Source organism: Vanacampus margaritifer, chromosome 13, assembly GCF_051991255.1.
Source record: "Vanacampus margaritifer isolate UIUO_Vmar chromosome 13, RoL_Vmar_1.0, whole genome shotgun sequence".
NCBI lineage: Eukaryota > Metazoa > Chordata > Actinopteri > Syngnathiformes > Syngnathidae > Vanacampus > Vanacampus margaritifer.
The window spans coordinates 6,795,309-6,817,432 of record NC_135444.1 but is presented as its reverse complement, the minus strand read 5'-3'; the positions used below and the strand labels follow the sequence as shown (position 1 = coordinate 6,817,432).

General features: G+C 39.6%; 2 protein-coding genes across 6 annotated transcripts in view; one reads left to right on the top strand and one right to left on the bottom strand.

Annotated features, from left to right (window-relative positions):
• crb1 (crumbs cell polarity complex component 1) overlaps positions 1–7,203 on the top strand; it is a 39,509-nt gene extending 32,306 nt beyond the window's left edge. For 3 of the 4 annotated variants that reach the window (XM_077583930.1, XM_077583928.1, XM_077583931.1), the window contains 2 exons: positions 4,281–4,550; positions 6,635–6,783. In XM_077583930.1, coding sequence (XP_077440056.1) covers positions 4,281–4,514 — 234 coding nt within the window. In that variant the 3' untranslated portion in view covers positions 4,515–4,550; positions 6,635–6,783. Of the gene's footprint in view, positions 1–4,280; positions 4,551–6,634 lie in introns of all 4 variants that reach the window. The other variant, XM_077583929.1, reaches the window with a different exon arrangement.
• Positions 7,204–12,212: 5,009 nt separating this feature from the next.
• Positions 12,213–22,124, bottom strand: part of dennd1b (DENN/MADD domain containing 1B) — a 141,608-nt gene continuing 131,696 nt past the window's right edge. For both annotated transcript variants that reach the window (XM_077584944.1, XM_077584942.1), the window contains 3 exons: positions 16,046–16,131; positions 15,478–15,700; positions 12,213–13,986 (listed from right to left, as the gene is read on the bottom strand). In XM_077584944.1, coding sequence (XP_077441070.1) covers positions 13,255–13,986; positions 15,478–15,700; positions 16,046–16,131 — 1,041 coding nt within the window. In that variant the 3' untranslated portion in view covers positions 12,213–13,254. The remainder of the gene's footprint in view (positions 13,987–15,477; positions 15,701–16,045; positions 16,132–22,124) is intronic.

The window sequence follows — 22,124 nt, the reverse complement described above, 5'->3', positions numbered from 1 at the left end:
ATTCTTTTTGATTATATTTTTAGGATGTTTTTATAATGAACAGTATAGAGTGGTATTTAACTTCTTGCTCATCTTGTGAATGTCACATGACCAAAACTAGAAAACGGGTGAGCCGTGACCAACTATAATGTCATTTTTGGTTGACAGCAAGTGACAAAATGGCTGCCCCCTCAGATGGATGAAAACGGGCGGCTTTTTTTGGACAGGTGGGAGCACAATTTAACATACAGTATTGTAAAGATTTTTTTTAAGGTCTCAGGTAATAACCAATCACAACTCAGCATCAGAAAACAGGTGAGCTGTGATTGGCCGTTGCCTGAGGAAACTGTGATGTCTTCTTCAGTCAACAAACAGCAAGTGACAAAATGGCTGCCTCCTGAGATGGATAAAAACATCAGGATTTTGCTGCATAACTCATATTCACAAATGTAATCAGAATGTCATGTTTAGACTAGTGAGGTCACATATATTATTGTCAAAAAGTGTTTATGGTTGACTTCCTTTATAACAAATTCAGGGAGGGGATGCTAAATGAACGCAACAAACATTACAATACTCTTAATCCTGTAAATGCTCAGTAGGCTTGACCAAGGTGGAGCATATGTGGCCCCCCCAGCCCTACTTTGTCCAAGCTCTATTTATACACTTCCATCATGCATTTTTGGCTCCGAGGTAGGCAGGATTAGCCATCCTTTGAGAGGAGGCAGAAATGTGCTTTGCCTGCGAAAAGTCAGCATCTGGCACTGAAGTGCAGCTTCAGCAGGGAGCTGGTGGCTTTCACAGAAGTTTGGTCTGCTTCACGGAAACATATGAGGGCACCTTATCTGACGCGCGCGCGCGCGCACGCACACACACATAGCAGGTTGACAGTGCTGACAGCAGGGAGGCATCGCTGCTGCTACCTCTGCTTCGGGGTGGCCTCGCCACGTACCTCAGAGACTGGTTAGTTAGACATCTCTGTGGCGCGTGTGTGTGCGTGTATGTGTGTGCGTGGCACTGGGTGACTGATGGCGGGTCCTGGCTGCCGGCTGTTGCGGCGGCTTGCTTGTTTCACACTCACTCTGACAGCAAACTGTGCCGCAGTGACAGGTAAGCACTTTCCCAAAGAACCTGTATGGAGAGGAGAGAAAAGTGTCATAGCTGCAGGAGCTAACTGTTGTGTTTTCTAATTGCGTTTCCACGGTGATTGCCGAGTGACCAGTTGATAAGCTTTTATGATAGTTACAGCTGCCACCCGGAGTGTTACGAGCACAACGGCGGCTGCCACTTCTGATGTAAGCCAGCGTGTCACATGATGAGAGTTAACAATCAGGCTGACTGCATGGCTTGCTTTGATTCCTCCTGATTGACAACTTGGGAGCTGAAATCTGGTGTCGAGTGCTTTGGGTCGAAGCAGAGCTGGCTAAAGTACTCATTCAAAATGTTCTGTACTTCTATAAAAACAGTCAGGCTTTGAAATGGGACAAATAAATAAATAAATACTGTCTATTAAATTTGTGCCTTGAAATATGAGTGAATTCATTCAGGCAGCAGGTCCCCACCAAAATAAATCAATAAATAAAATACAATTTTATATATATATATAATATAATTTTTTTAAATCGCACAAAAAATGTTGACAAAAAAAATCTGCAAATATGCAAATTAATCATCTGTAGTTTTAAGTTGTAATATCAACGCTAGATGGCAGCCATGGATAGTTGCGAAGTTTTGTGCCGCCTTTCAATGGTAACAGTCCCCGTTATATAGTATGTGGTTATTTTGTTGTTTGCTTCAAACATTTGTTTGTTGGGTTACTAGGTTAACTAATTTGCCCCCAAAAATGTATAAATACGTTCAATTTTAAATGTTTGAAGTAGACATGGGTATCAATTCAGATTTCCAAAATCTATTTGATTCAATTCGGAAGGGTTTGATTCGATTCAATTTACGATTCACATTGATTTTCAATTCAGTTAAGGATTTCACGCAGTACCAATTTTACCTTTATATGGAAGATATTCCCAGAAGTACCAATGCTGCAAAATAGCATATTAAAATAATTGATTCATGGTTTTATGAATTGATATTGGGGTATGAAAAGGAATATAGATTCAATATTGCTATATCGATATTTTAAATACAGCCCTAGTTTTAAGTGTCCTAAAGTCGAATTTATGTTTTTATTTTTTTATTCTAGAGCATACAGAAGGCTTTGATGCAGCCTCTCAACTGCAAAAAACTGTTGAAAGGAAATGGTAGTTATTACACAAACGACCAGCAGGTGGCAACAGAGCTAAAGAGATCAACCAGGGCCATGTTGGGGGAAAAAAAGCTAATTTACTCACATTTCCAAATAGATTTGTGAATAATGATGAAACTCAGCTATATTCTAATGCTAATTACTGCAAAATGGAAACAGATAGAAATATACTGAAATAAGAGACTCTAATCATTCTTTTGGTAGGTTCCATGTTTTTATAGCAGTAGAACACAATATTCTTTGGATCTTGCAAAATCAGTTAAAATCCAGTAAAACAGCCGGGAGGGAAGGGGATTGTTTCAGTGAAAATGGCTGGGAGGGAATGAGTTAATGGATGTTTTATGTATGCATTGAGAAGAGTGAAAATTTTAATCTATTAAAGCTGCTGAATGCAGAAAATTCCATTTCAAATCACTACTGCCACCTATTGATGACAAATGAAACTGCACACACTATTCTTCACATGCACAATGCGCACATGACGTGGCATCCACAGACCAAGGGCGGGAAATTCGAACCTGAATCCAGTCTGAAAACTATTGGCCAGGCTTGCAGGAGTGCCCATTGTGAACAGCTAGTGTTAATCTGCTTATTAGAAGGCGTTTTAGTCATAAATGGTCAAATAAAAAGGCTATTGTCAAGATATTTTTGGGTCAAATTGTTACAGAGAGCAGCTTTAAGAGCACATATGTTGCACACATGTACTGTATGTATTTTGTCACAATTTTCTGGCTAACAGCAGTCGAGACTGGTTTCACGGTTTCTGCACGCTTTGTCGGTTTGATGTCAACGTGAGCAGTCTGTGCAAAGCTGTCAGAAGGTCACGCTGGGACAGAAAACTCAACAGGAAGTCAGACTCTTGCTCCACCCCTAACTAAGATTTGAAATCGGCGCTCAAAGGGGGTGTTGCCTGGAGGATTGTTGGGTTGCGAATGGGGAGAGAGTTGGGCATTGTATGGCTGTGATTGACAACAGCAACTCGCTAAGAAGTTGTTTAAGGAGGCGTGTACGAGAATGAGCTGGTGGGCGTGGCGGGGATGACTGTCATGCGGAACAAGTGACGTGGATCATAAGTTTATTATTGTAACACGTTGTTTGCAAATGTGTATTTTTATTTACTTGCAATTGACTAGTTTTGTGAAATATTATTACTTTGGTTGCTGCGGTTAGGTTCCAAAAAATACTTGCAATAAATGAAATCCGCAAAGTAGTTAACTTTATGTTTTACATATATTATAAAGGTTTTAAGGCTCTAAAACCCCTCACCACACCGTTTGAACACTTTTCTCATTGAGGCATTTACATTTTCTCACATTTCTCTCTTGTTTAAACATTCTCAATGTTCAAACCTTCATAAATTTTATGAAATAAGCACATTACTGTAAAAAAAAAAAATGCATGCAAAATTGCACCAAAAAAACAGCGAGGCCGTGAAGAGTGAACCGCGATATAGCGAGGGAACACTTATTAATTTTTAAAACAATGTCCTCCTTTTTGACCTAATGGAAGTGGCCACCCTAAGTGTGAGTGTCAAATATTAACGGAATGGATTTAACTTGTATCTCAAGGCACTATTGTATGCACTTCTATATTTTGATAACATGGCACAAGCAAAATAACGTCTCTGCATACAAAATAATTTATATATATATATATATATATATATATATATATATATATATATATATATATTGTGCTTGTATTGAGAAGAAAAATGGTGTTAGCCTACATCACAAACTGTTTAATCTAGCAAAGTAACAACATAATTGTACATACTGTTACTTAAGAACAATAAGTTAAAAAGTAATTGTACTTTGTTACATCGTACCACCGGGTGAAGCTGCTTGTGTGTTCTTACTGAAAGGAACAATTTTACAAGCTGTTACAGAGAACCGGTGAAAAGTGACGCAGCTTTCGCTTCCAAACAAGGCCCGTACGTGTGAGCTCTTTTGTGGCGTACCTCTGGGGGTGTTTTCAGAGTGAACAGCGATGGCCGCCTTTTGCGTGTGACTGCGTGTCTGTGTGTGATCCTCCACAGACGGCTCGCGCTCCATACGGCTCTTGGGTGGCTGCCGTGCTGGCGCCGTGTCTGATGGGCCTGGCGATAGCGCTGGCGTTGGCGCTGGCCGTTGCCAAACTGCGAGAGAGGCGGCAGACGGGGGGAGGTTTGAGTCTGAGGCGACTGGAAGCTTCGGCGGGCTGCTGCCCTCCCGCCGAGGCGGGGCGCGCATCCATCAGCACTTTGGCGGCACGCGTGGAACGCCTGGTGTAGCCAAGATGGCGGAAGTCGCCGTTTGATTTTGTTAGTGTGCGTGAGTGGGGGGAAACACAAACAATGCATTTGTTTTTTACAGTGGAATCTGTTTATCATCTCAGTCTCTCTCGCTGAATTGGGAGACTGGCTTAAAGGAAACAAAAAGAAGATTCTTGCGAGCACAGTTCTTTCAGTAGTTCTCAAAAACGGGTGCTTACTTATGCTGTTTGTCATTGCCAGGTGAGGCTTAATGTAATATTGACACATAAACAAAAGAGAATTAAACATTATACAATATGTTTAAAAAATTAAGTCTGCTAATGCTAACATGTAATGCTAAGACATGCTAATTGTTACTCCATTTGAGTTCAATCAAGGTTCAACTTGGTTCTTGGATTTTAACTAGAGCTGTCAAACGATTACATTTTTAAATCAGATTAATCACATTTTAGAATTTTGATTAATCCCGATTAATAGCTTAATTAAAATTTTAATCAACATTTTTTGTCCACCAATTTTAAAGAGTTAAGCGTTTTGTTTTTTTTACATTTAATGTTATGAGGACGTCTTCAAAATGATTTATCCACTGCATACACCCATCCTCCTCCTTTTCTAATCAGTTAATTACTTGCATAATTTATATTTTGAATGTCATATGCAAACATTTATTAAAGGCTTTACTTTAATGCATGTAGTTATGTTTATTGCTCAAACACAACCTGTGCTACCTTTAACGTAACCATCCACTGTCAAGATAAAGGATAATCTGTGCTCAAAATTGATATTGCGATTAATCTGAGTTAATACATGATTAATGCGATATTTTTTTGTGATTAATTAATTAGTTAACGCTTTAACTTTGTCAGCACTAATTTCAACAGACATTTAATGTTGTCCACATGTCTTTTACATGTTACAGTTTTTACCCATAGGTTTAGCACATTTCTTGAAACTGAGATGACATTTTCAAAATACCATGGACAAATCCCCAAACCAATTTACAATTGGTGTCAACTGAATGGCATTTCTCATTGCTTGTGAGTGGAGTATGTCAAACCGCAAACTTTGAAAAGGGCTCATGTAAAATATTTCCACCCCCCTCAGTTTTATATAATTGTATTTTGTTAGCTTTTGTTAGTATTTTGACTTGCAGTGCTCACACAATGCCAAAGGGACAATGCATTTTCGGGGCACTGACTACTTGTATGACATAGAAATTAGATTTTGACACATAGGTGAGCTGTTTTGTGAGAGAGATGAACTTTTGCAGATGATCAATGGTGTTGTGCAAAGCAAAATCATCCAAGTTATTTTCGGCAAACGCACTAAGTGAATGCAAATGAGCCAAAGCAATTGAGAAGGATCTTTGCAGTTGTGACAGTACCGACTCTTTCTTTGCGAAAGGAACTTGGAGTGAAGCATGTGTGACCAGTTTTGGGATAGGTATGTGCTTTTGCTAACGAACAGGTTGTGCACAAATGTAAGTCTGTTTGGCCAAATGAGCTTGCAGTTTTGAAAATGTCATCTCAGTTTCAAATCTTTGCCAAACCTATGGAGAAAAACTGTAAAACAACACCCTAACAATGCCGTCAAAACTAAGAAAACAGCGAAAATAAGCTCAATTAGCACACAAAATAAGGAGGCTTCACAATAAACAATTAAGAAAGCAAATAACAAAAACATTTACCTCATTGGCCACATTCACTCGAAAGGAATAAATGAATGAATGAATCTTCTGAACAGAAAACATGTCATCTGGACAAATTCCTCCCTTGTCGTCCATATATGGGCGTCAATTAACAGTGTCCCTTAACAGCAATGTATGATGGAACAAAAAGTACTTCCCCCTTTCAATTTAAACCCAAATTAACTGAATATTATAATGGTTTTAACACTTTATTTATTGTTCTTTTCCAACCAAATTATTACGATGAAATAAAGTAAATAAATGAGAGATGCCTTTGACGGCTGCTACCCTAACTTCTAACCTAAAATCTTCAATTGCCACTTTTCACCCGGAGCACCAACACATACAAACAGCATACAACAATACTCAAAGACAAATCTCTGCTTTGTGGCAACGATACAGGAAAAATCTGAAGCGCAACCATGCTAACTAGCTCACTTCTCATCCCTAGTTGACCTCTGAAGGCGTGACCTCTAACCTGCTCCTTGCCATCAGTCTGGTGTCCGTCGTCCTGCTGCTGGTTCTCATCCCGACTTCGGCCGGGCTGGTGGTGGCGCTGAACCGCCGAGCCACCCGCGGCACCTACAGCCCCAGCCGGCAGGAGAAGGACGGCTCTCGGGTGGAGATGTGGAGCATCACGCAGCATCCGCCCATGGAGAGGCTCATCTGAGCTGTTACAAACATGGCCGATGACTTGGGAACGAAAGCGTAAGAGCTGCTTGGCGACGCCGTTCATCCGTCTTGCTCGGATGCGCTGCACCTGCCGCACCGGGCGTCCTTCATCCTAGATAGATTTCCACTTACAATGGATGGAGTTTGTGTGCTTAATCTATATTTCTACACATTGATTATGTGCTGCTTTCATACTTTGTCATTTTGTGTCTTTTGTGTTTGTAAATATAAAATCTGATGTGCGTTAATTTATTTCATAGATGCCTAATTGGGTGCCAATATTTTTGACCATTTGCTGCGCATTCCTTTTGTGTCTGTCTTAATAAAACAATACTTGTAGTCAAGAAACTTTTGGCATATTGTCAACATTTCTACATAAAAAATGCAATTTGGACTCTACAAGAAAAGTAGTATAAGGGCTTGTTGTCACATGGGTAAGTTGTCACAATTGTCTTCTTCACTAGAACGTGTAATACCAGTTTTCTTCTATATCAGGGGTGGACAATCCTGGTCCTCTAGGGCCAGAGTCCTGCAGGTTTTAGATGTTTCCCTTCTCCAACACTCCTGATTTGTATGATTTGTATGATTAGCTTATCAGCAAGCTCTGCAGAAGCCTGATAACGATCCTGATTATTAGAATCAGGTGTGTTGGAGGGAAACTGCTAAAAACCTGCAGGAGTCCGGCCCTCCAGGACCGAGATTACCCAACCCTGCTCTATATGGTCAGGGGCCATGTCATGTCTAAGAGAATAGCACATGGTGTGCCGAGAAGAGTGCCAATTAACCATTTTGCACAACCTTAAGTAACAATTGTTGACTTAATATTTTAAGACAAGCTTCTTACAGATACAAATTTTAGCAGTGATGCATTTTGAGTATTTGGAGGAGAGATTAAGGCATCTTGATGAGCCTCAGGTAAGAGAACTTTAAACAAGAGCTAGCATTTGCAAACACGGTTGTCTGGGGCAATGTCTCGGTCATTTTGGGGTTAGTTGTCACATACACAAAGAATAGGCCAATGAAAAATGCACCTATGGCAACTCGGTTTACGCATGCCAGAAAATTTGTTGGTTATTATTATTTTTAAATGTAATCCTTAATTTGCAGTATAATAGCGGTAAAATGGGTATTTGAGGCTGAAGTGAATATTTGTTTAACTGTTCTTTTTAACAATGTTTTCCAAGCTTAACACTAAACGGTTCCCGTGCTTGACCTCACTGTTCACTTTGAGAGAAAAAAAGAGTCAACAGCAATAATTTTGTCCTTGTTTTATTAGTTGCAAAATCCAGTGTGACATCTTTACCCCATATGTTGAGACAACCTGCCCAACTGAGGGACTTGTCACATTTACACTCTCTATTTGATTGCTTGTATCTCAGCACTGAAACAAAATATGAAAATGACATGAATACAAAATATATATCTGAGACTTTGGTCTTTCATTTTGTTTCTATATGATGTAGTGTATATATGATGTATGACATCAAACCCCAGTCTCCCCTACTGTGAAACTCCCTCCTGAGCAGATGTTGAACCTTCTACGTCCAGACTGCAAATGAATCGCTCTTGCCCCGACAGCAACAAAACATGAATTTAACACAACTTCAGCAGTTGTTAAAAAGTGAGCCCAGACATATGTTGCTTGAAAGAGTATTTATTTTCAGTTCACAGTGCTTACAAGATGTGTGGTTGTACCATTGACTGACCTCAGTTGTTTTCTCCACAACGAGAACATGCAAGTGTGCACGGAATCAAAATGTACCAGAAAACTGAATTGTTACAAAAAACAAACAATAATTGATTGATGTCTGTACTGCTACTACACATATGTTGCATTTTAGAATATTTTTGGCATATGGAAGGTGATGTTAAAATACATTATGAAATGCGTCTGTCTGCACTCAGTAATGCTACATGAGCACACTCGTCCGCTGGCAGAATAGCAACAAGCACCAAGAGGTTGCTCTTCTGCCACATTTTGAAATGTGAACCCCCACAAACTGTGTCATCATCATCATCATTGTACAGCATTAGTGTAAACAGTCACCATCCTTTCTCATGTTACTCACAGCAGTAGTTATTCGCTCACCGATTTCGTCTCTGGTATTATTTACAGCAGCCAATAAATGTAATTTAAAAAAATCTACAAGGCAGATGATGTTAAATACTACAATGCAATTCAAAGCAAGGCAGAACAAACATTTTTGCAGCATTTTTCTTTTTTGGACTGACGACGTGCTAAATACTGAGATAAATACCAATGATTATGAATGAGTCACCTCTGTCAAAGGAATAAGACGGACGTTACATCCAAGTACTGAACATGCGTGCAAAAACCAGATGGAGTACCGGATTGTGGGTTATACATTTTATATTAATGTCTTTTTAATTTTAAAAATATTTAACACATTCAAATTGGGTGTCATTTACAACATACAACACCAATTATATATTATTTATGTAAAATATACTCAAGAAAAATACATGTCTAGTCAGCTGAAAATATTTGATATTTTTCAGTTTTTCATTATGAAATGAAGACCTCTGAGAAAGCGTTTTTAAATGCCTTTTTTTTTTTTTCTTTAAGTTTTGACCTAAGTTTGAGAAAACAAAGAAAACAAAGAAATGCATTTAGTTTAAATAGGTCATTAACTAATGGAATAACTAAAATAAAATTAAAAAATAAAATAAAAAGTCTATCTACCAGTACCTAACAAGACCAAAAAAACAAAACACATGTAAGCAAATTAAATGTCATGAAAAACATCACCTGAGTTCACTTCAGGTCATTTGGTCACAACTACTCAAAAGTTATTTTCACTCATGAAACAATCAAAGGACCACATGATGAGTTCTACATTGCATACGCCTACCAGTTTCTTTAATACTGTACCAGGTAAACTCGGTCCTTATAAGGCACACCACACACTGTAGAGCACACAAACACACACTCCACGTGGCTTATTCCTTTTACAAACTAGCTTGATTGTTAATTTGTTTTTCAAGTAGCCAAAGTATTACCTTTTGTGTTGGAATTGTTTGCATAGTCACTAGTACGTGTTTTCATGTGTGTCAATGAGTCGGACCGCCGCACAGTTGGTTGTGGACTTTTCCTTTTTTGGAGTTACGACGACCCACGTCTGCTCGTTTCGATGCTCGCCAGCCATTTTATGGGCAAAACGTTAACGGGCCAGCGGCGGCAATCTGAGAAATGGCCGCGCTTAAAGTGCCAGGCTGGCTGGCGTCTGCTCTAAATCACAACAAGAACGGGAAGAGCACCAAATCCAGCACAGGGGAAAGTTTTTTTTTCTTTTTCTGTTTGGGTCTCAAACCTCGGCACGCAGCGTTTGGTCAGACAGTACACGTCACATGAATGAGGGACAGGACAATCAAACACGCTATCATCAGTGTGCGACTGGAAGCTTTGAAATGATGGAAAACCGTTGGAGCCAGATCCTCATCCTTCATGTACTAGTACACTTTTTATCTTTAAGACAATTCAGCACATTAGTGGTACAACTGTCTTACAAGTAATGCTTTTTTTTCAACTACGAGTGCCATTTTTGGCACCAGGACTCATTTTGAGGTATCAGTACTTGCGACTTTATGATATTATAATCAGGAACTAAAAATTTGAATAATTTCTGCATTATTTTATAATTTTTATTTTACATTTTTATTTATATTTTATTTATTCATTTTATCTTTTTTATTTTATTTTATAATTGTATTATTATTCTCTATTATTTTATTATTAATTTCATGCAATTTTTAAGTACAAATATCTTCTTTTTCTTTTTGTCTTTTTTTTTAATTATCTAATTTTTTTTGGGGGGGGGAATTGTTTTCATAAAAAAATACTAGTAGTATTGGTACTTAGTAAAGGTATCATTGGCTACAATAGTTGAGTATTAGTACAGGTCTGAAAAAAGCGGTATTGATACATTATACTAGTGAAGCAAAACTGCACTAGTTGACAACTGTGTGCTACTAGTAAATTCTACCCGTTAACATCAAGCGCTTGACAAGTAGTGTTAGTAGCATGTAGCTTTCAACTAGTAAAGTTTTGCCACGCTAGTAATGTGTGTTGTCATGCTTGAATGCTAAAACTGTTGTAGGCAGTACGGCACTATTCTACTAGTGCACTGAATTGTCCTTGGTATACTAGTAAGTCTATTTCACAACTGAGTTCTGTTAGTGATATGATACAATTCAACCAATTAACATCTAGAGCTTCACTGGATGTACTAATAGCGTGGAGATTTCAACTAGTGCACAGTTTTGTCTCACTAGTAACATGCAGTTGTCCTACTAGTGTGCAGAAATGTCACACAGTAGTGGGGAAAAACCTTACCAGCGCATCTGAGTTGTTCTACTAGTGCGGAATTGTCTTACTAGTGAAGACTATGAGCATACTAGTACATGGATATGGAAGAAATACTCAAACAGCTTTCAAAATGGAGAGAAGACAACACAAGATGGAAGAAAGGACGACGAGCAGCAGGGTGCAAGTGGCATCATATGGGACTAAAGGGCAAAGGGTTTGAAAAATATTCCATCCATCCCCAGAAAGACGGCGAACATCCCGTTGACGTCTCGGCACGAGAACCGACGACACTCCACAGACGAACAAACGACATGTCCACTTAAGGCATGGTGAAGGAAACGCTCGTGTCAAAATGCTTCGGCAGGCTCACGAGGAGCCGCCACTTTCATTTTCTTGATATTCCTTGAAATCCTCGTCAGTGCAAACGTCCTTTTGCTTCAACCAAATGTGACGACCTCCCACATGACGATGGGGTCGGTCATCGTCAGGTTTGGAATGTGAAAATGCAACGTGGGATATTAAAGTTCTCCTTCCTGGTGACATGTTTGTTCATGTTCCTCAAAACAAAAATGTGCAATTTGCAGATTATACTTTTTTCAATTTTTTTTTCTTTTTACTTTTTTGTTCCAGCATGATTGGGATGAGCTTGATCTTGACATCATGTAGAAAGTTTTCCCACAAGAGAGGACATTATTTCAAAATAAGAGGGCACAGATGGGACATATTTCCTTCCACTTCCTGTTGATGTCATTGTGTCCCAATACTTTTGGTCCTTATACAGGTGCATCTCAATGAATTAAAATGTGTTAGAAGAGTTTTTCCCCCTTCTTTTTTTTATTCAGTAGTTCAATTCATTAAGTTGAGAAAGATGATGAAAATGCCAATTAATTTTATTTATGCATAATTGTACCCCCCAAAAATTGCCAATTGATGCCACAAGAGGGCATATATATATATATATATATATATATATATATATATATATATATATATATATATATATATATATATATATATATATATATATAAGTATGTATATAAAATCAAAGGGGGGGAGGTCATATTCCAAGAAAAAAAACTACATGTGGCGTATAATTCGGATGTTTGTGGCAATACTTTTCAGTCGGGTTTTTAAACAAGGAAATAGTAATTGCTTTAGCAGAAATTAACCATATCATTAAGCATTCGCGTTGTGTACGGCCACTGGCCAGCGACAAAGACCCTGAGGATCAAGCATTTAAGTTAATTTGTTAAAATGTATATTTACATGTACATTTATGTTTCCAGAATTATTATTTACACATGTATACATTTTGGTATTTAGCTAGTTATGTTGATGTGTTGAATCTGCTGCTCTCCATTATTCACTTGCATTTACCTAAAGGATGCTAGCTTCTGATTGGATAGTGTTGGTCAGCTGATAGCGGATCAGGAAGTGTTGTCGCTCTCTGCCGTGTATGGTGAGTAAAGTTTAATCAATTATTATTATTATTATTTTTATATATACGTGGCCCTAAAACGGCAGCTAAGCACTATTTCAATCAAAACGAAACTCTTTAACTCACTTCACCATAGCTAGTTAGTATCAAGATGCCACAAAATGGTGGCAAAGTTACGCTTTTATTGCTTTGGTTAAGCACAATATGCCTCGGTGAGCTTTTTGGTGACTTAAGGGAGATCAGTTGCAAATTCTGCCATTCGGCAAATTTGTGAATGGCAAATAACAAATATGCAGGTGTTCACTATATTTGAATTTTGTAAGCTATAACAGTCAACGTTATAAAAATAAAAATATTTCACTGTCACATCTGTGAAACTGCTGAAATGAATGAAATTTTCCACAATATTGTATTTTGAGATGCACCTGTCGAGGGTATTGCCAATGTTTTGACTTCTTGCATCAGTTAAAGAAATGTTTCCCTGGATAAGATCTTGTGACAGTCCAGCAGTTTTTCCTGTTTTGTTCCCACAGAACCTACTTCCAGGTCGTCACATTTCTCAGTCCATCTTCCTGCTGTTGCCGTGGCGACTTGCCGCAGACTTCCCGAGTGCCAACACCGTCGGCGAGAACGTTACGAGTGCTCTGCGGCTTTGCTGTGGTGGCTGTTGTTGCAGTGGACCTGCGAGAGCTGCAGTCCGCTTTGGAGAACCGGCCCGACGCAGCACATGGACTCGATCTCCTCCAGGAGGCCTCGATCCGGCACGGCCGCCCCCAGGCCCTTAGCCAGACCCGGCAGTCCCTCCATGTGGTCCTTCTCCCAGGGTACCTGCACGCAATTGCTGTTCCTGGCCCTGCTCTCCTTGCTCGCTTGCCTCTGCACAGACTTCTCCTTGTAGTTCTTCACCGTTTCCTTGGAGAGCACTTTCCTCCTCAAGATGCCGGTGGAGCCCGTCGGGTTGTGGGCGGGAGGGGGCTCGTGGCTCACTTGGGGCTCAGAAATGGTGCGAGCGCGGGCCGCTGGCGTCGGGGAATAGCTCGGAAGCGAAGATGCGTGAGACAAGGTTGGAGATGGCGTTGTGGCTGTGATTCGGCGAGATGTCGACGGCGAATGAGGGAAGCGGTCCGCTGCTTGTCTCGCGGGAGGGAGGGCACGTGGGCCGGGCGGCTCGTGTGTTACAGGTGCGGGAGGCGCGGGGGGTTTCTTCAGGCTGCCTTTGGCGGGCTGTCTGCGTGGGGACGGCGGGAGGTGCTTCCCGTGGACCGCGCTGTCGTCCTGACCCATGTTCCAGCCCCCCTGATCTCCGCCTCCGTCACAAGCCCCTCCCTCTGCCGGTGGACGGTCACCGGCGGCGTTCAACTTAGTCTGAAAATTTACGACACAAAGGAATTAGTAAAGGCTGTAACAATACATGAAAGCTAGACCGATATTACTTTTATGAGGCCGATAACGATTTTAAGCAGAAAAAAAAAATACAGATTACCGATTAATTGGATGATTAATAAAAAAATATATATACAGGGTTCCTGCAGGTATCATCAAGTCTAATTTAATGCTTTTGAATGCAGTAATTTAATTGAATTTAAACTAATCAAAAGCCCACGTCATACTGCATATACACACATGCACACACACATATCCATATATCCATATATGCTTATATATTAGGACTGTCAATCGATTACAATTTTTTAATCAGAAATAATCGCATGATGTACATTAACTTGTGATTAATTGTAAATTAATCACAAATGTTATATCTGTCCTAAATGTACAATAAAAACAATTATAGGTTTTCATACTCTTGTTAACAAAAGTGGAAAAAAATGTTAAACTAATAGAAAAAGTTAAAATGAATTTTTGACGTTTATAGCCGTCAATGGCAGTGAATGAGTTAGTCACATATATCTGTTTTAAATGTACAATGAAATATATTTTTTCTGACTTTTGTTACTTAAAATAAAAGTGGTCAAATAATCTTTTAGTTCATCGATACAGCAATTTTCTAGGAAGTCATTTATAAGTTGCCGCTAACAGTTACGGATAAAAAGTGTGAAACAGTGAGTCATAGATTTGTGTCGAGGTATTTTTTTGCCACTCGGTGGCGTTAGCGTTTCATGCTGGACATTGATGACATGAACATTACATTATTTTTCTCAAATTCAGAGCAAGTGGTATTTGGAACATGAAGCACCTCGTGGACTCCTGGCCATTGTAAATTATAACTGGTCACCAAACCCAACAAAAACATGTTTTTAGCACATTTATTACAATGATCCCTCGCTACTTTGCCATTCACTTATCGTGGATTCACTATATCGCGGATTTGTATTTGTGTCCAAAATTCCTATATTATGGGGTTTATCTTAGGTTGTACCTCACTATATCGCGGATTTTTCAGAGATTATTACACCTCACATGTTCACCCTCACCGCCCCCACCCTTCCCAGATTTATTTACTGTATTCTTTATTTATGTTGTTATTTTTCTAATTATATTTAGAAGGCGGGATGGGGGGGGGGGCACTATGTCGTTCAATACTTAATGCCATCTAAGGTCTTAATTTGATCAAAATCTATTTAATGACTTTTAATGCTTTTTTAATGACCTGCGGAGACCCTGTATATAATGCGAAGAATCAAATAAAAATTTCCCTCCAATGCATTTTAATGGGTGTCAATTATTTGCAGATGTTCGCTATTTGTGGGCCGGCTGTGAGTCAACTGTAAAGATTTTGTATGTTTGCATTATGTATTTATTATTCATCCTGCTTTTATTTATTTTTTTTACATCTCCAAAACCTGGCTTTTGAACAGGGCTGTGTAGACTTTACATCCACCTAAGTGTCTCTCATACCGGGGCCTGGTAGTCCAAGTCCTCCATGGACCTGAAGAAGTCCAAACTCTTGGCTGCACTCAGCTTGCCTTGCTCCATGGTGGTGGTGTTGAGAGAGTCCAGGATCTCCTCCAGTAGGTTCATCTTGCCTGACTGGGACGAATCCATGTCCAGCTCCAACGAGTACGAGTCATCGCTGTCCTCCGTGTAGGAGGGGACATCGCCGCTGTCCTCCGATGAGATCCTACGGTGGCAACACGGGACATTCTTGAGAGAAATATTTGATGCAACCAAAATATTGTAGATGTTACTCCAGTAATTCTATGCAAAAAATGATTAATATTTAGAATTATTAGTGCACCCAACTATGTATATTACATATCAAGTCAAAAATAGTCTATCTATATAGTCTGGTCAAAATACCTTGTTTTACCAATAATGACCACTTGGGGGCAGTACCACCACAACTAAAAAAAAAAAGAACTTGCCTTGAGCATCCTTTCCCTTTTTCACATTTTGTTCTTTTAAATATAGTCCATACGTCACGTGGCTTTCTTTGGCAGTGAGGGTGACGAAAAGAAGCACTTACTTGCTCGCACTGTCCAGCTCATCGTCATCCAGCCCGTAGCCAAGTTCCCGAGGGCCCGTGCTCATGGGAGACTTGTTGAAGTTTTGCTGTGAAGGAGAAAAATACATGTAAATAAAATACGATAAGAGGAAGATATCTGGCAAGTCCTTCAGGGACAACATTTGTTTTATTGGACCAGAACCCAAAGAGTTGAGACTATATTAGTCAAATGGGGTCTGGGGATGAGAATGTTTAGAAGTGTTTTATCAAATTAGGCATGAAGTCGGTTGCGAGAGCGGGCCCGTGCAAGTGCATTAACGATGGGCACGTGGTGTTTGTCACAGCAATGTGCTGAATGATCAGTATGTGGCGCCGTTTAGTGACACAGCGGGTTTAATAAGCCACCTGTGTAACATGTTTAATGTGCGGGTTCAAGACGAGACGGCGGCTTTACACGGCAACGCGGGACGCTCCCCATCTGCCGCGGGCCACTTATTAACATGGCCTCCACCATCACGCACATGTTCATGTTGCTCCAGCAGCGCCAGCGCATGTGCTGCTCTTCTAATTGACATTCTCCTCGCAGGGCGAGCGGCCATTTGTTTAGACTGTAGGCAGCAAACCTATATGAATAGTCTTAAGTTTCCTCCTGCACATATTCAATATTGCATTCTCAACACCTTTTTCGTCACCTTTCCCCCATGCACTCTTCCATGGAAAACTCTTTCAGCATGTACTTAATATTCTAGTTTTAGTACAAACTACGCTATTAGTACAGACCAGTAGGACATATTTGACATATTAATAGACACATTAACTAGTGAGGTAAATGTGTGCTCTAGCATACAATTGTATGCTACGAGTGCAGTGATTCTTGAAGTGTGGTAGCTCCCACTTGTAAACAAAACATTCAGTACAGTTCAGTTGTATTTTACTTTTAAGTGCAATACATTTAAATGTAATCTTTAAGATGTGTTTAACATTTTTATTATTTAGCATTGTTTTATTTTCATTTTTAATACATTTAAATCTTATTTTATCTAGAGATGCTTGATATAACTTTTTTTTTTTTAATCAAACCTATACCAGTACAGTCCTCAATGCTTGAGTAGTCACAGATACCACTAGCACTTTTGATAAATAAAATGAAAAAAAACAAAAACAATGACAGATAATTCTAAATAAAGACTTATATATTTTAATATAGGAGTTTTCCTGAATTGCAATTTTCTATGTTCTATAAAATACATATTTTCTATAGAACACACAGTAAAATGAATTTTAATGAATAAATAAATAAATAATAATAATATGAAACAAAGAGACAGAAAAATTCCCAATCAAAATTTGTGGTTGTACATCTTAAAGGGTATCTGTCAGACAGGTACGTCTTTAGTTACTGATCGTAAAATGGCGGCTGATGCTGGTATCGGCCACCGTCGTATGTACCGATACCTTGAAATAATTTACTGGTTTTGACTGATTTTGCAAGGCTCACAGAATGTTGTGTTCTAATTGCTATAAAAATATGGAAGCTAACAAAAGAAAGCTTAGTCTCTTCTTTCATCAGGAAAAAAAAGTATCTGTTTCTGTTTTGCAGCAATTAGCATTTGAATATAGCTAAGTTTCATCATTATTCACAAACCTGTTGAAAACACTGGGGAAAGAGCTTGTAGCAACATGGGCCTGGTTGATCTTTTATACTCTGCTGCCACCTGCTGGCCGTTTTTAGAAATAACTATCATTGCTTTAAGCGATCTCTTCATGTCAGAAGCTGCAACGAAGTATGCTCTAACATAAAAAAAACAAACATAAAAAACGTATAAATATGTTTTTGGGACCATGGCAATATTTAAAATAGAATGTGTTTATATGTTTTTGGGAGCAAATTAGTTAAGCTGCTAAATTTTATTTTTTTATTATTTATTTTTATTTATTTATTTTTTTCAGTTTTTCTTTTCTTCTGGAGCTACTAAATTTTAATGTTGATGAGAATAGTAGAACAATATGATGGATGATCGATGGATGCTAACTAGTAGAATGTTATGATGTCAGTAGTACAAATCCTTCACAAATAGGGGGCGGGGGACACCACTTAACATTTTTTTTGCCATACAAGAATAAAATATAATTGCACATCCACTACAGTAGGTGGCAGTGGCACTCTCAATGTTGGAGGATTAGCGCTTCTGCAGAGGTATACTTAAAAATGATACTATTTATAGTCATGGCGGAGAGTTTGGGGGCTGGTCAAAAAATGTATTCTTCCAGGGCGGTAGCTAATAAAATAATAATTGAGAAGAGGCTAGTACAAGTAAGACAGTCCTATTTGTAGGTCAGAGTTCAATGTCATACAGTAGAGGAAATGTACACACAGTTACTCAACTAGCATTTTGAATTGTCTTACTGCTGAGGACAAAGACCGTACATTGACAGGATATCAAGGACATCAAATAAACGCTCAGTTTGCCACATTTTGTCAAGAATCAAAGCCAAAAACAGGAATAAACACCCTCTGAGAGGAGCACTGGGGGTGCTTCAGAGTGTTTGTGGCACCGAAACTGAAGACGTAGCGATAAAAGGTAAACGATCCTGAGAAATAAGATGCGGAGGAGGTGAGCGAATGTGCCCCGAGGGGTGGAGCCAAAAGGTGTGGCTGCGCAAAGAGGTGAAGGACAGCTTTGGAACCGTGTACCGAGACACTCTTCATTAGTGGACACGGTGCCAGCCAGATGGGCGGAATCTAACGTGTGGCTGGCATGGCCTCATTTGGAATACACACACACAAACACACAAGGAGTTCAGATGTGTGCAGTAGTCACTTAAGCCTCTCAAGTCGTGGGCCTAAGCAGGAACACATGTGGCGGCAGCGCTGATTGGCCAACTAGTTGCCCTTCCTTGGTAGCTTGGAGCTCTAATGAAAGAGATTTGAGAGGGGCTCCGGCCTGGGATCCCTAAACAGCATTTAATGGATTCCTGTGTCAGGGCAGTAAATCTGGGGCCAGGCTGACGTGGCAGCCAACCAGAGATGCACCTGTGAGACACACACACACACACACACACACACACACACACGTGTTCATTTAAGCCTGCTTGGCAAAACGGGGCCTCTCAGTCAGGCTAGGTGTTTATTAAAGCAAGGTGAAGCCAAACACAAGCAGGCGCAGGTCACCGGGCCCACTGTGATCCCGGTTACAGCGTCCGTCGGTCCCAAAAGGAAGCCGTAAATGGACGGTCGCCTCCTTACTTGTCGTTACTTCTCTCGGCGGCGACCCCCCCCCCCCCCCCCCGCCCACTTGTTCCGACAACTTTCGCACTTCTCCACACCGAGTTCCTCAACAGCAGCTATTTGTCTGACTGCTGAACTCTGATGCACCGTGCACCAATGTAAAGAACAAAAGCGTGTTTTAGAGTGGAGGCACCCGCAGTCAAATATAGTCAAGCCCCGGGCCTGACAGCGCAGACGAGAACTTGACAAAGAAGAACAACAGATTATCATACCGCTGCTCCATTAGCTCCTTGCTGTGGGCTAATAGGAAGCTGAAAGGTGCAACTGAAAAAGTCATCCTGCCTGACATTTTCTCCCTCTGTCACTGCCGTCACTTTCGTCTTTGACTGCGCCGGCAAAAAAGAAAAAAAAGAAAACAACGTAAAATCGTTTTAGCAAAATGACCTCCAAGCCTGCATTCCGAAAAGGGAGCCATTCACCATCAAGGAGCATGTTTAATATCTCAGCTTTATTTATTTTTTTTACTATGGAAAAGGATTAGGGCCAGTGAAGAGAGATTTTTTGGGGGGCAGGATTCTCACTTTTTAGTGAGAATTCTAACTGTGAAGTGAGAATTCCCACTCTAACTGACTTTAATCTCAGACTTTGAGAATTATTAATCATAATTAATTCTCAGAATTCTCACTTTAAAGTGAAAATTAATTAATTTTGTGGCTGTGCAAAGAGGTGAAGGACAGCTTTGGATCCATGTACCGAGCCACTCTTCACTTTAAAGTGAGAATGAATTCATTCTCACTTTAAAGTGATAATTAATTATTTGTAATTCTCACTTAATTCAGACTTTATTTCCAGAATTCTCACTTTAAAGTGAGAATTAATTAATTCTGTGGCTGTGTAAAGAGGTGAAGGACAGCTTTGGATCCGTGTACCAAGCCACTCTTCACTTTAGTGGCTTCATTTTCCCCCCCTCAGGCGGGAACATTTATTTCTTTCCTTATCATTTTTAGCATTTTAGCGCTTTGACCCGAGATCAGGAGTGCTTGGCGAAAGAGCAAAAGGATTGGAAATACCTTTAGTACTGGATTTGGACATAAAACCCAACACGCTGGCCGCTGCAACCTTCACAGGCCGGCCTGTGAGTAAATTATGAGCTAAACGCTCTGACCTCATCCTCACCACCTTCACAGCCCCCAAGACAGCTCAAAACGATTCCCACTTCTGACGCAACACATTACAGTTCATTTTTGCTTAGAAGAGGAAAATCAAATCATCAGCCATCCATTAAGCCAAGTGCATTTGAAGGAACAAACTTTCCCCAGCATGACCACTTATGCAGAATAACTTTCTCTGTGGCGGGGCCAAATTCCAAAGGGCCGCTTTACATTATGCATTTCATAGGGTATTTCTGAGTGGCCACTGATCTCACAGCTTGGCAGTATATGCAAGGAGATGCGGGTAAAATGCAAACAAACCTTGGGGAGAGGCAGAGACTCTGCAGAAGTACGGCCAAGTCTGCCTGTTTAAGAGCAGTGCGCTCCAAAGAGGCGGAGGAAAACACTGTTTGAGAGCAGCTCCAGTGCTCGTCCATCCAACTGGCCTTCGCTGAAAGCACTTTCAAAACGGGAGCCGTATATAAAAGAAGGAAAATGTGCGGCATGCGTATTCTATTAAACCTTAAGTCTGATCCAGGTGTCTGAGTGAGAAGAGCGGCAGTGCAGTACACACTCACTGCCTGCAGATGGCACTTTGGTTTCAGACAGGAAGCACAACCAGTGACACAGCTGGCTGACTGGCCGCTCCATGAGATATACGTTTGCCTCTGATATCATGCAAAACCAATGTCTGTAAAAGATTTGCACATGAACAGCGCACGAAGGAACACGCACTTACATTTCAACAACCAAATATATTATTATTACATTATTATATTTCTATGTATTTTTTGCTGATCTGGATAAGGGTACATTCTCCCCCATCATGTCTCACATACATATATGTACATATACTGTGTGTGCCCCCCCCAAAAAAAAACAAATCACAAAAGAATCAAGATTCGCATTTACTATGATTCAGAATCAATATAAAAATGTCCCAAAATCCACTTTATTTATTTATTTTATACTTATAAAAGCTAATTAATAGCTAGCTACAGAGCAGCTGTTTTTGTTGCTGTTTTAGCACTTTCCTTACAATTCAAAACTTAATAAATGTAAAGAAAAATTACACTTTAATGTAATGAGTAGATCATGATGATTCTTTGCACATCCATAAATTGAAGAAAAAATCATTGTCAATCAAATCATTTTGAATAAAAAATAGTTTTAAATCAAAAATTGAAACAGACACAAAAATCTGAATCGAATCATGAGACAGTCAAAGATTCCCACCCATATATATGTTGTTATTTTCTTTTTCAAGGATTAAAAAAGAAGCTATTAGAACAGTCTTTGACAAATTTACATTATTCCAAGATTTTACTCCAGTAAATATCTGTTATAAGGTTTGTAAAAAAAAAATGGTAATAGAAAATGCGATTAATTACGGAATATTGTGCCATTAATTAGTTACAAAAAAATAATCGCTTCACAGCATTAAACATATTTATACATACATACATATACAATACACACAAATATGTATTTATAATATACTATACACGCACGCACACACCATTTTCCACATTAGAGAACATGTCAAGTTATGTGTACACATTATATCGCGTACGTGTCCACTCACCATGAATATATGAGCTGTCTGCCACTGACGGAATCTGCAAACATCTCCAATCATGCATTTATTCAATTCACACACTCACACGCAAGCATAAGACATACTGAGCTACTGCTCCGGCTGCGCATATTTGCCAACACT